The sequence below is a fragment of the Mercenaria mercenaria genome, chromosome 5 (assembly GCF_021730395.1).
Source record: "Mercenaria mercenaria strain notata chromosome 5, MADL_Memer_1, whole genome shotgun sequence".
Classification (NCBI taxonomy): Eukaryota; Metazoa; Mollusca; class Bivalvia; order Venerida; family Veneridae; genus Mercenaria; species Mercenaria mercenaria.
The window spans coordinates 96,358,995-96,373,696 of record NC_069365.1 but is presented as its reverse complement, the minus strand read 5'-3'; the positions used below and the strand labels follow the sequence as shown (position 1 = coordinate 96,373,696).

General features: G+C 35.9%; 1 protein-coding gene across 4 annotated transcripts in view; it reads right to left on the bottom strand.

Annotated features, from left to right (window-relative positions):
- Positions 1-334: 334 nt before the first annotated feature.
- LOC123558006 (WSCD family member GA21586-like) overlaps positions 335-14,702 on the bottom strand; it is a 61,562-nt gene continuing 47,194 nt past the window's right edge. For 2 of the 4 annotated variants that reach the window (XR_008371140.1, XR_008371139.1), the window contains 3 exons: positions 10,024-12,948; positions 8,672-8,968; positions 335-716 (listed from right to left, as the gene is read on the bottom strand). Coding sequence is in view for 2 of the 4 variants with exons in the window: in XM_053544386.1 (XP_053400361.1) it covers positions 349-716; positions 8,672-8,968; positions 10,024-10,390 (1,032 nt within the window). In the remaining 2 variants the exon portion in view is untranslated. Of the gene's footprint in view, positions 717-8,671; positions 8,969-10,023; positions 12,949-14,702 lie in introns of those variants that run through there. The other 2 variants (XM_053544386.1, XM_045349866.2) reach the window with 2 other exon arrangements.

Here is a 14,702-nt window from a genome sequence, read left to right as displayed (position 1 = left end):
TGTAATTACATTCATCCGCAAAAAGCTATTTATTATTTACTTCCTGTCGTCTTACTTGCAAACAGACATCTCGTTTTCATTGCATTTACATTTCCTTTTGATAAAAAACGACCAGTTCTTATTTTACCGATTAAACATATTCATAACAAGTTTATTTCTGTTTACGTGGTGTTCTTTACCGTCTGAAAAAAATTCAACTTTCTGTTTAACGAAAAACGGAATATGTAAGTAACGGACAGACTGCTGTGCAATAGGTTGCGCAGTAACAACTGACGGAATGCCCTTCACCAAATTACTGGTAGAGAAAGTAAACTGCTATTGAAAACAAGATGAATTATCTAAATTACTTTAATTTACAGGCAAAAGATAGGACTGTAATAAATCCGTAATGTTCTTTCTCAAACCAACTTTCGCACTGACATCTTCTACTACAGTATTGACCATTTTACGCAATGTTTTATCATAAAGTTTTTCTATTGTCATCCACTTTGGTTTTACTCTATGATAATTTCCAGTTTTGTTACTTGACAGACAATATAATGAATTGAAAGGCACAGCGATATTCAAATATTTCGTCAAATGGTACATTTCTGTAAGTGTATTTTTCCTTTCTTTTTCATATACCAGCACGTAAGCAGGTCTGTCAAATCTTTCTAACCAATAGAGTGACATATGTTTCCATTTATTGGCTTCCTTCATCACAAATGTCTTCCATTCTGAAATAAAAAAAAATGGAATATAGCATGAAATCCCAAAAGTTTGCTTGCACAACACGACGCAAGGATTTCAAAGTTTTAAAGGCACTGACCTCCAGATTTGGCTAAAAATAATTTTTCTTTCAAACTGAAGTTTGGTCATATTATGAACATCAGCATATGACTTTTTGTTTCTAAACTATTTTAAAAAATCCAAATCAAGAAAAAAGATGTCCGCGTCGGGAATCGAACCCCTGACCGCCGCGGCAATAAAGACATTTTCCCGTAGTCGTAACCAATAGCGCTATAGCTGAGGTAGTGAACAATGACTTCAAAATATATATATTTATAATCGAGACAGTTTACCTGGAGAAAAAGCGTGACAAACATTTTTCAATTTTCATCGTAAAAAGTAGTAAAATACTTTTTGTTTTGTCGAACGATCTGGAGGCATGCCGCTTTAACTGTTCAAGAATATCCTAAGCAGTCAAATATGGTGGCTGATTTAGAACATTTCGTAACGAGGCGTTAGCACGCGAGCGGTGTACGTTTGTTTTTCATCCTGGTGCGCTATAACGAAACTTCAAACTTTGAGTTTCAGGTGTCGTGTAAGTTTAGTTTAAATAGTATTTTTATTCAAATATGCATAACATGATACAACATTTCTACAGATAAAATATGGATTAGGAAAAAAGTTACAGTGTAATTATAGTGTCCTTCCCCTTTAGTTACTATACATATTAAACTGTTATGACAGATTGACTATACAGTGCACAACAAAAACGAAATCAAAAGAAACATATTATATATGAACAGATAATACAAAAAAGTATGTAAGAAAGAATAGGGAAATGTGTAAAAAAACACTCAGGAGTGGGAAGGTGAAAGAGAAAGGAAAATAAAAAGAAAAACAAAAGAAAGAAAAGAAAATAAAGATTCAGCTCTTAATGACCCTTGGTCAATCCAATCGCAAACCTAATCAGATTCAAAACGGTCTGTCGCTTCCATGTATTTCTGGGATTTTATTTGCTTATTTTTGCTCAGAAGTTAGGTGTTCGTTGCCAAACAAAACGTTCTCAGCTGTTAATGGACAAGGAAGATGAGCCAATATGGTGTGTCTTTGCTGTGTGTAATTAGGACAGGATATTAAAAAGTGACTTACTGTCTCCACTGCACCACAGGTACAAAAAGGAGATTCAATGAGTGAGCGTCGAAACAGATCGTGTTTGAGTGCACTACAGGACAATCTAAGGCGTGTATGAAGTATTTGTAGCTTCCGCTGACCGATTTTAAACAGAGAGCTGGGTTGTGAGTTGTTGTTTGCGTTTAGATGATGTTTGAATGAATGTAAGGTTGTTTGACCTGTTGTAGTAGATGGTAAATTGTTCCATTCTCTTATTGCAGAAGGCAAAAAGGATGTTCGATATAATTCTGTTCTACAGGGTAATAATGGTAACCTCTCGGGTTGTTTTAGGTCAAATCTGTGCTGGGTACGTTCGGGAATTAGGTTGCTTAAATAATTAAGAATTTGTTTTTCATTTTGTAAAGCAAGGTAACTTTGTGCTTCCTACGTCTTTTAGTTAACGTTTCTACCCCAGTATCACTGTAGAGCTTTTCCACGTTGCAATAATTTGTTGCACCTGTAATTATCCTTAAAGCTTCAATTTGAATGAATTCTAATGCAAATTTTAAGTAGTCGGAGCAGTTGTCCCATATAACATCCCCGTATTCCAGTAAAGGGCGGATAAAAGTAATATATAAACGTTCAAGATTCTGCCTAGTAGAAAGATATTTTAGAGAGCGTAACACCCCGGGTCTTTGCCAGGCCTTACTAACAGTGTTTGCGAAGTGTGCATTCCATTTACAATCTTCAGAAAGTATTATGCCGAGATGTTAACGAGTACTACCTCTTGGAGAAGGTCAGGGCATCCGTTTTTGAAGGATTAAAGTTTACCAACCATGTTTTTGACCATTTAGACATTATTTCCAAGTCTCGGTTTAGGGTTAGGGCAGCTGAAACAGGGTTATCTACAATAATATACAGACTGGTGTCATCTGCGAATAACCTAACATTTGAACGTAAATCAAGAACGATATCATTAATGTATATTAAGAATAGTACTGGCCCTAGGATCGAACCTTGAGGGACACCAACACTTATAGATGACCAGTCGGAAGATGCATTTGCAAATAATACCCTTTGCTTTCTGAAAGTTAAATAAGATTTAAACCAGCGGAGTAGATTCCCACTTATACCAATTGCTGAAAGTTTAAACAGGAGACCTCTGTGCCAAACCCGGTCAAATACTTTGGATATATCGCAAAAGACTGCTCGAACTTCCTTGCCTTCGTCCATCGCCTTACATATGTCATTATAAATATACACAAGCTGATTAGTTGTGGAATCCCCAGAAATAAACCCTGACTGGTAACTGCTAAGAAGGTTGTTCCAAGTAAGCTACATCTTTCCATGAGCTTCCCAACACAACTTAGAAGGGATATTGGTCGATAATTCTCGGGGTCAGACGGATTGGCTTTTTCATAAATCGGGGTTACATTTGCCTTTTTCCAGACTGAAGGGAAATAAGATCTGGTGAGTAATTTATTGAAAAATAGAGAGAGCGGTGCTGCTAAGACTGTACATCCTTCCTTTAAAAGTTTAGGACTGACCAAGTCTGGGCCACAGGACTTAGATGGGTTAATTGAGGATTTTGCGTCCTTAATATCTTGTTCTGAAATGTGTGTATGGTCAAGGATGTGTGGCGGCGGATCGGGATTGCTGGTGTTGAGTTATTACTTTCGTCAATTGTTGATTGTTTGCAAAAATGTGAGTTTAGGAAATTATTAACTTTATCTTTGTCGTCTGATGCTATTTTGCCTTCATAGGATAGGTTAGGTAATGAAGATGGTTAAGTTTTATTCACGATTTTCTTAGATATTTTAAACCATGTTTTGACATCAAGTTTTACGTAGCTTTGCTTTTTTGAAAAGTCTATTTCTTTGTCTTATAAGTTTTCGAATTCCAGAGTGAAACCACGGTACATCTGCAGGACGCACAGTTATAACTTTAGACGGTTTTGTTTTAGCTGCAGCTTTAAGTATTGTTTTATTTAGGTTTTCTGCTAATAAATCTAGGTCGTCAATATTTAAGAGGGTATTCCAGTCGTTTTGGTTTAGTTCCCCACGAAAACTATCAAACTGACAAAATGAGTGGTCTCGAAGATAAGCTGTACTGAACTATAAGACGTCAAAAGTCTAGACAGTTTGTTAGATTTATCATTTGATACATCGATATTGAAATCCCCCAAGATGGTTATTGTGCACCCTGTCTATACTCTCTTCTAGACGGGTCCAATAGTCATTGTTTGAGTCAGGTGGTCGATAGAATGCTCAAACTAGAAGACTTTTGTGAAGGAAAGAAAGCTTGATCCAGACCGCCTCTAGACCTGGAAGTTCTAGATCATGATGACGAGTAGCACAGAGGCCAGATCGTATATAGATAGCAACTCCTCCTCCTAATCTGCCAGTCCGGTCATTTCTGAAAGGAGCATCAAATATTTGATTAAGAATACTATCTTTAGTGGTTGTATCTGAAAGCCATGTTTCCGTGAATACCGGTATATCATAAGGCTGTGATTCATTCTGGAGAATATCTATCTTTGGAAGTAAACTCTGCACATTCAAGTGCATGATGCTACGACCAGAGTTAGTTATGTTAAGGAAAGAGCTAGATGTATCTAAAGAAAGACTTGAGTCAGAAAGAGTAGGACCAGGATTTGGATGTATATCACCGGCAATTAGAAGAAGAAAGTGTAAAGAGAACAATGCCATGCTAACCACTACCAATAAAATAAGATGGACTATGGGGTCGTTATTTTTTTAGTGGATGATTAGATGATATTTTTACATTACTTTGAGTATGGACTGTGTAAGCTCTCACGTTGCCTACCGAAATCGTGAAAAAGATTGAAATACACGAGATACCAGACCAATCAGTAGAACTAACGTAAAGCAGGATAAGTAGGGGCACGACTTCATTTAACTGAAAACTTCATTAGGAGGAATGAAAAGGTCATGCATACAGTTGAAATGAATCCAGATTGGTCGGCAATAAAGGGACGGGTCAATGAGAAGCTGAACTTTAACAGGATATACTGTCATTTTATGACTTTGTATTAACATGGAGTGGTGGTGGGTTGGAAAGCGTTGTGAATCATTGCTCGAGCAATTTGCTTAGGATTTAGAGAACTTAAAAAGTAAAAATGTGTAGGATATGAGAGTTACTTTTGGTGTCATGGCACCAATCAGAATCAAAATGCTACTTTATTTCGGAGGTTAGATACTCATATTCTAAGCGAGAATAAACACCATAATGTCAATTGTATTCCTATGAAACCTTAGCATAACAATTCGAAATATAGACTGTAGATTGGAAATATCTCAATACATTTTGTAAATGGCAGACGGACGGACGAAGCGTCTACACAAAAGTACACATTATGACAATTAGTATCAAATGGTATATCATTAAGTCAATTCTGTTACAGCTGGTTCACCAAAGAATAACAATGCCTATTGTACTGGTACATCGTTAGGTCAACTATGTTACATCTACTACATCTTAATATAACAATACGTATAGTACTGGTACATCGTAAAGTCAATAATGTTACAACCACTTCATCATAGTATAACTATGCGTATTAAACATTGAGAAACATTAAATACATATTGTAAATGACAGACGGACGAACGAAGCCTCTAGACAAAATTACACTATAATGTCAATTATGCATCAACTAGTACACCATGATACACTAATGCGTATTGTACATTGAGAATATTGAAATACATGTTGAAAATGACAGACAGACGGACGAGCGTCTGTATAATGTCAATTATGTATCAACTAGTACACCTTAGTGCACTAATGGGTATTGTACATAGGGAATATTTAAATACATGATATTGATATAAATGACTGACGGACGAACGAAGCGTCTAGAAAAAATTACACTATAATGTCAACTATGTATCAACTAGTACACCATATTACACTAATGCGTACTGTACATTGGGAATATTTAAATACATGTTGTAAATGACAGACAGACGGACGAAGCGTCTGGACAGGATTACACTATAATGTCAATTATATATCAACTAGTACACCATAGTACACTAATGCGTATTGTATATTAGGAATATTTAAATACACGTTGTAAATGACAGACGGACGAACGAAGCAACTAGCCATATTGACACTATAATGTCAATATGTATCAACTGGTACATCATAGTGCGTATTGTACATTGGGAATATTTGAATATTTGAATGTTGTAAATGACAGACGGGCGAACGAAGCGTCTAGACAAAATTACACTATAATGTCAATTATGTATCCACTGGTACACTACAGTACACTAATGTGAATTGTACACTGGGAATATTTAAGTACATGTTGTAAGTGACAGACGGTCGAACGAAGCGTCTAGACAAAATTACAATATAATGTCAATTATGTATCGACTAGTACACCATAGCACACTAATGCGTATTGTACATATACATTGAGAATATTCAAAAACATGTTGTAAGTGACAGACGGACGGACAAAGGGTCTAAACAGAATTACACATACTGTCGATTATGTATCAACTAACACACCATACTACAACAATGAGTAACTATAGGAATATTTAGATACACATTGTAAATGGCAGACTTCATGGACGAAGCGTCTAGACAAAGTAACACCATAATGCAAATATTTAACTACACTTAGTAAATAACATACGTACTAAAGAAGCGTCTAGATAAAATTTCACCATTATGACAGTTACATATCGATTGATACACATAAATTCAAATATGTTTCAACTATAACACCACATAATAATAATGCGTAAATGTACATTAGAAATATTTAAATACACTTTGAAAATGACAGACGTACAATGAACATGTGTATACAGACAATATTTATATGACTGTTACATATTTAGAAAAAACTATTTTGGTGGAATCTGATTTAAAATATTATGTCATAGTACATTAACATGTGTATACAGACAATATATATATTCACATATATAACTGTTACATATATAGAGCCACAACTTAGAGCTACAAATACATGTCGCTACAATGATTGTTGATCATGAGACATGCTATTGTATAACTGACGCGAGACCAAGACAGTCACTGAGCAGTTGTATATTGTGCGCAGTCAGTTTGGGCAACCAAATGATTGTTTGAATTTAGATAGAGCATCTCACTAATTTGAATAAAATCAGATTCCCCTAAAACAAGTTTCGTGATTTGCTGCCCAGAATCATCGTGGTCCTGTTCGTTATGTAACCGCAAAGGATAAGATTTGGATTTGTCTGTCCGTCCGTCTGTTCGCCAGAGAAATGAACAAAAAAGGGATCTGCCAAAGAAAAACAAGAGCACCGCAATGCAAAGCAACATAAACACAAAACATAGTCATGTGACCTTTGACCCCTAAGTGTGACCTTGACCTTGAAGCGAGCCATGCGCTCTGCACGTCATCTCAATGTGGTGAACATCTGGGCCAAGTTTCTTTAAAATCCTTCAAGCAGTTCACATCGCACTCGAAACAAAGTTATATGACCTTTGACCCCTAAGAGTGACATTGACATTGTAGCCAGCCATCCAAAACATGCGTTCTGCACGTCGTCTCGATATGGTGGACATTTGTGCAATGTTTCTTTAAAATCCTGTATACAGATCAAGAGTTACAGAGCGGACACGAAACAAAGTCATATGAACTTGACCCCTTAGTGTGATCTTGACTTTAAAGCGAGTCAACTGATACAGGCGCTCTGCACGTCGTCTTGATGTGGAGAACATTTGTATCAAGTTTGTTTAAAATCCTTCAAGGGGTTCACGAGTTACAGAGCGGAGTCGACACGAAATTGCTAACGGACAGGCGGACACACAGACGGCCAGATGAACACCTGGGGTATAACAAAATACGTCCCTTCGGGCGTATAATAACAACAAAGGAATGGAGACGCAAGATATTACGTTTTCTACAGTCTTCACAATGTCTTCACAATGTTTTACCTGCTGACCTACATTTTGATCCCAGCTGACCCAGTTTAGATTCTTTTCATGTCGGACGACGACGGCGATGGAATACGGATACATTGCGATTAGACTAGCTCATCATTTCAACTTTGTCGCAGATGCGCAACTTATAATATTGAAGAACATTTCGGGAAAGTGTTATGTTAAAAGATCTCCAGTGTAACTTAAAAAATGTCAGAATTTGAATGTTTTATTATGCACCATAACTTTTGTTTCGAGGACATCAAAGACTGAATGGACTGAATAGATATAGGTACTTATTTTTCTGAAACACTGTATTCAAGCACTGATACAAATATTGGAAACATGCATGTCTATGAAATAAAGGTGATGGTCATAATTTGTGCAGTGTGACATAATTTCGTGTTTATGAAAATATACCATACGAAACCCTTGAATATCTCCATTATTGAATGCCAGATATACATACGTGCGTGTTATAAATCAAATGAAACTTTAACATAATAGTAACTGTCGGGTGTTTTTCCCACTGACCGTTCCAAGGCGGTGCCCCACTGTGTTCCTCTGTTTGTTCTTTTTGTCCTCATGTGTTGGCTTTGTGTGTGCGCGCGCGCGTGTGTGTGCGCGTGTGTTTGTGGTGTGCACGTCTGCGTGCTGTGGGTTTCGTTTTGGGGAGGCTGCGTTTTTGGTACGTTGCATTCCCTGTTTGATATTTGTCTTTGTTTTTTTTTTTACAATCAAATGATTACATATATATAAGGTAGGCATCTACTGTAAATGTTAAAGTTGTTTTGAAAAGGATGTGTTCGATGTTTTACTTAAAACTAACTAATATTAATTTTTACTTAAATTAATTAAATGTTTATAGGTCTAATGTTAAAACAATTGAAACATAACTTACTCTCACTTCTGAACAAGTTTATAGGAGCAAGACCTTCTCCCGCGTTGAAAAAGGACGTGTCTGTTGGTTTTATCGCATTCTGTCGATTAAACTCAGCAAGTAATGCATTATAAGGATTTCGAAGAATTAATATTGCCTTCGAGTAATTTAAATCTTTCACGCCCATCTTCAGACAGTCTGGATGATTTGTTTTATTACTCGTTAGATGCGTTTTTACTATGAATATTTTTGCACGCGTTGGACACATCTCAGAACCCACGAAGTTCCAGTCAGTGTAGATACTTTCCGTGTGTAATCCTGCAAATAATATTATAATAAAATATCATTATGAGACATATGCTTGTCTTGGGTTGCTATACAAATGTCTTGTATCTAAACAAAAGCAAAATCTTCTCACTATCCTTATATATTTGTTGACGTCGATTGACGCAGCGCATTAAGAAACGAAAGGCATGTTCTAATGGCATGTTGAATGGCTGTCATCTTCAATATCATTGGTGTATATCTAATTGCACGTCAAACAAGTGTTTTTGGCGACGTCAGATACTCATTAATTACAACAAATATTTTTGTTTTACATTTTCTTTCAAAAATGAACAATAAACAAGAACGACAAAAGTACACCTCAAACCGCAGTTATATAGAGCGTTCGTATGGAATTATCAGTATCCGAATAAATACAAAGCTTATTCCGAATAAATACATCATTTTACGTAATAGAAAGAGCATTGAAACTCGAGGGTAAACGATTTGTACGAGGGGCCGTAGCCCCCGAGTAAAAATCGTTTATCCGAGAGTTTTAATGTTCTTTCTGTTTTGTATCATAGCCATCCATATATAGTCGTTCAGTAGGCGTTCCACATTGCAATATACAGCAGTTAAGTGAGTACTTAAAATCCTTGTTTTACAAATGAGTAAAGCTCAGGTAAAATAAACCAATGTGAGCGCAGAAAATCAAGAAAATGCACGTCGCTGTGTGCTGTTAGAGACACGCCCATACACGCTAGCATACTTTCCAATCCAACAGTGCGGTAACTAGCGTGCGGATATTTAATACCTGCACACTTTTAGTTACCACACCCTGCGCTCAGTGTAAACGATTTACCTGCATCAAATTTGTTAAGAAAAAACACCGAGCTATGATACAAGTGCAAGATATAGTTTTAAATCTATCTAAAACGTGACAATCATGTTTAGTTTTTACAGAGTTACTCCTACTATAGCAAGTTTGCAACAAATACCCATAAATTTACAGAATTACGATTTAGATCTTTGCACCAGAGGTTTTAAAAGATCTGTAGATTTACAAAAGAATTACTATATAAACTGTACTGTTACAAATGAAACTTTACCTGTCGTTGTTTCTATAAGTTCTCTTGTCCAAGTATTCCCTGATCCTGGGTAGCTAGCTAGAGCTACAAGTGGTTTTGGAACACTCAAATATTCCCATGACTGAGGACAACTAAAACTTATCAAATTGCGTTTCAAATAATCAAAATTAAATCGATTGCCATTCAAGTCAATTCCATCTTCGAGACACGTTTTCATTAAAACTTTCAATAATTTTCCATTCACTTCTTGAAACTGATATGCATTAACAGATTCCTTGCAGCCCCAAATTCTTGTCGTAGGTCTTTCAGTAGTCCATTCGAAAACTAGCAGTAAACAAAGAAGGAGGCTGCCGAATAATAGTAAAATCATGACCCGCCTAGACGCCATTGCATCTAAGAAATATAAACTTGTTGTACCCTTACCTATTATCTTTTGTTACATTGTTTAAATCATTTTACTATCATCACGCCGTTTGTTATATTTTACTGTAAATCGATACATGCAGTCTAAGTTGAGTTATATCTCTCGTAGCCTCGAATTCGGAAAAATCGTCAGTGACTTGGTGTACAATAAATAAGAAGAATCTGTAATTCCTGCCATTTGAAAATGAATCAATTTGAAACATTTAGACCTGTGTCATATACAGTTCACAAAACCACAGGTTATCTATTGAAATAATTATTACAGAGAGAAGTCCATAACACAGATTATTTTCCCTTATTATCGAGAGAAGTTAGCAATTATACAACTACATTGTCCAAGATATATTTAAAGTTCCCTTGTTAAAACTGTATAGCTGGGTTCTAATACTTTTTCTGTTTTAATTTTATCAGCGTCTGTGAAAAGTGCCGTAATTGTAAATGGAAATATTAGAAAATCATCTTAAAAACCAATTCTGATTTTGTAGTGCAACCTGGTCTAAAATACATGTACTACTTTGTCAGTAAATGGATTCTATCTAATAAAATTTTATGAAAAATCAACGGCAGCAGCAACAACAAAAATAAGTTCGAACAAGTATTTATAAATCTGTATTAAAAGTAATTACAATGCAGTCTAAACAAAATCAAGTACTGCCAGCTGTGCATATTAAAACTATCAGTCGTGATATTGCATGCTGCCGCAACTCGTCTGTTTACCGCCGATAATGACTGCAGTTAAAGGGCAACAAACAATGTTAACGACAGCTGTTTCGAAATATGATAATGTTATGCGTTAAATATTGTTTGTGGTAATAATGGTTAAACAAGGGAGATAAGAGTGATGCTTGTTACTTGTATCATGGCTCAAAGGGTAATATTTATGCATTTGGAAAGTGTTTCTAAATGAGTGAAGGATACAAACAGTCGGTATATTAATTTAAATTTTTGAAATGTTCCTTGCACGAAGACGGTTTCGATTGTTGTGTTTTGATGATTATAAAAGAATATACATTTAACTGTTATTTGTTTTGTTACGCCGTATGTCGGCTAATTAGTTTCTGTAAGCGCTATGTATTCTAAAGGTATTACATGCTATATTTTAATAATTTGCTCGTTAATCAGAGCGCATCATGCAGCGGTTTATGCAGGATTTCCAATAAAATATCTTAAATAAGATACAAACTCTACATCAATCCGGGTAATGTCCCATGTTTCAGTAAAACAAGGACGTATAATATCACCAAAAAGGAAAAGCCAAGTAGTCTCCTAAAATAAACCCCTTACTTCATCTTTGGATGTGATCGTTGTTGTGATTAAACATGCCTCTTGGATCAAGATTACTTCTGTAACGCAAAATAGGTATCATACTTCATCAAAACATAAATTGTCTACAAAATGTTAAAGTAACTTGCTCACCACACAATATAGGGAGCATTAACTGCTTGATCAGACTGTGGGACAGTCATATTTCTTATCGCTATATTCTTGTAAAAAGAGATCTGCAGTAAATAAGTGAAACCAAGTAATGAAGTTTGCCGAAATGATATTTCCCAGCCGAAGAGTGCAAATCGGACTAATCTATCAAATATTCCATATAGAGTTATGGTTCTTGCGCTCTGCATTTTCTTCAATTCCAGTTCATTATATAAATTATACAAGTAGAATTCTGATGCTAAATTCGCCGATATTAAGTTGATTTCTTTTATCAAAACCCAGTAAGGTCTATCACAAAATGAAGAAGCGTTACTTTTCTAGCGTGAACAAAAATGAACGAGGAAGCTAGAGAAGAAAAGGGATATGGGTATCCTTACTTTTTCTGTGATATTAAGATATATCGAAAAATTTGGTTCAGTTTTTCAGGGGCCATTACTCTACTATTCATCGGCATTGATTTATCCCCTGGGTGTTTTATTCATAATATCGTCTTTTAAACACGTTTGTTATGGGACACTTAAAAATGCCTAAACATGAATAGGTATTTAACTGTAATACCGTTTGAAAAATAAACTTTCTATTTAACGAAAAACAGAATATATAAGTAACGGAGCGGCTGCTGCGCAAAAGGCTGCGCAGTAACAGCTGCAGAGTGCTTTCTAACAAATTATTATAGACAAAGAAAAAATCATTGAAATCAAGCTGAATTATTTCAATTAATTCAATTAACAGGCAAAAGATACGAATGTAATATATCCGTAATGTTCTTTCTCAAACCAACTTTTGCAATGACATCTTCTATTACAATATTGACCTCTTTTCTTAATTTTTCATCATATAGTTTTTCTACTGTCATCCATTTTGGTTTTATTCTATGATAGTTTCCAGTTGTGTTACTTGAAATACAATATAAATGATTGAAAGGCACGCTGATATTCAAATATTTCGTCAAATTGTAAATTTCTGAAAGTGTATTTTCCCTTACTCTTTCATATACCAGAACGTATGCTGGCCCATCAAATTTGTCTAACCAGTAGAGTGACATATGTTTCCATTTATTTGCTCCATTCATCACAAATGCCTTCCATTCTAAAATGAAAAGGAATAAAATAGAATCTCAACAGTACGCTCAAAACAACGCAGTGTTGTTTTTTTTTAAATGTTATAACTGTATATGAATAACCGTAGCAGTCAAATATGGAGGCTAATTTAGAGCATTTTGTTACGCCGCGATGGCATGCACGCTTCGTCATTTTCGTTCTGGAGCGCGTACAAACGAGCCATAACGAAACTGAAAGTTTCTGTGTCGTTTTGGCTAGGACACCAACAAGACAAAACGAAACTATCAACGCAACAATGCGACATAATGAGATACAGACCGCGACAGATCGAATCATTTTATGTCGTGCTGGGGCTGTTGTTGTTGGGTCTAACGTCGCACAGACAAAATTATAGGTATTATGGCGACTTTTCAGCTTTGATGGTGGAGGAAGACCCCATGCATTATTTCATTACTGGCATGCACCTGGGTAGAACCACTGACCTTCCGTAAGGCAGCTTGATGGCTTGCTCACATAAAAACATCAACGCCTCAAGTGAGGCTCGAACCAACATCGCCGAGGGGTAAGTGGTTCAAAGTCAAGTTTAGTGTTGGTGCTTTGGCACGCACGTCAAGACAACAAAACGCTTCTTTATTGTTGTGCGATGGCGTGCGCTCCATTAAGAAAGATTCCGTGTTGGCGCGTGCTCCAAAGCGAAATGAATTATTTTCTTTCCTTGTCTGCATTGGCGCGTGCACCAAGACGACACTTCGAAGTGTACTAAATAGCCCGGTGCGCGCAAACGCAACATATCGGAACATTTTATATATTACGCAGCTAGACCTCAAAACGAAACATTTGTTAATAGTGTACATGGTAATGCACAATAAACTGTTTCGTTTTGTTACGTATTATATTTTGTTTGTCGCATTAATAGTTTCGTTTTGTCGAGTTGTCACGTGCGCCAAAACGACACGCAAAAATTTCGTTAAAACATTTCCGCTTGATCGCCAAAATCTTTTAGTTCAGCCACCATATTCAAAGGTATGATATGGTGGTTTCAGGGGCATCCATTTCCGAGTGGTTAAGGTCGCTGACTTCAAATCACTTACCCCTCATCGACGTGGGTTCGAGCCTCGCACGTGGCGTTAAACAGTTCATGTGAGGAAGACAGAGTATTCAATAATCATACAGCAACTATTATTAAATGCGGATTAGTTTATGAATATTTTACGCCAATGTCTTATACGTATTTCTCTATCGGTTATGTCATAAAAAGCATTGTTTAAGGAAGTAGGTTACCTTTTTACTAGGGTAAATTCAAATTAGTTGAACTGCAGTAATGTTTTTGTATTTCGTGTAATTTAATATTTTAACTGCTAAAATCTCAATTCGTTTATATCAGTCACTTCCGAGTAGAATTTTATCCAGGTTTGAAGTAAATGACCCTCCAAAGATATTTTAAATTGTAATAAGAAGGAAATTACAGATATGTAACACTTTTCCGTGTATTTTGGTTTCACAGTTCCCTAAAAATACAACAATCGATATATCATCACTGGCGATGAGACGGTGGTTCACTTTTATGAGCCCAAAGCGAAAGATACAGAACAAAATACGGGCAACAAAAGGAAGCCAAAGACCTTGCATAGCAAAACACACTTTGAGCGTAAAAATGGTAATGTATGTAATTTTCTTTACAAATCAAGGTACTGCTATTCAAATTCTCGTGCGAAAGGGTAAATCTGTAAATGCTAAGTTTTACAAAGGCAAGGTCCTTCATAAATTAAAGATCTATTTCGC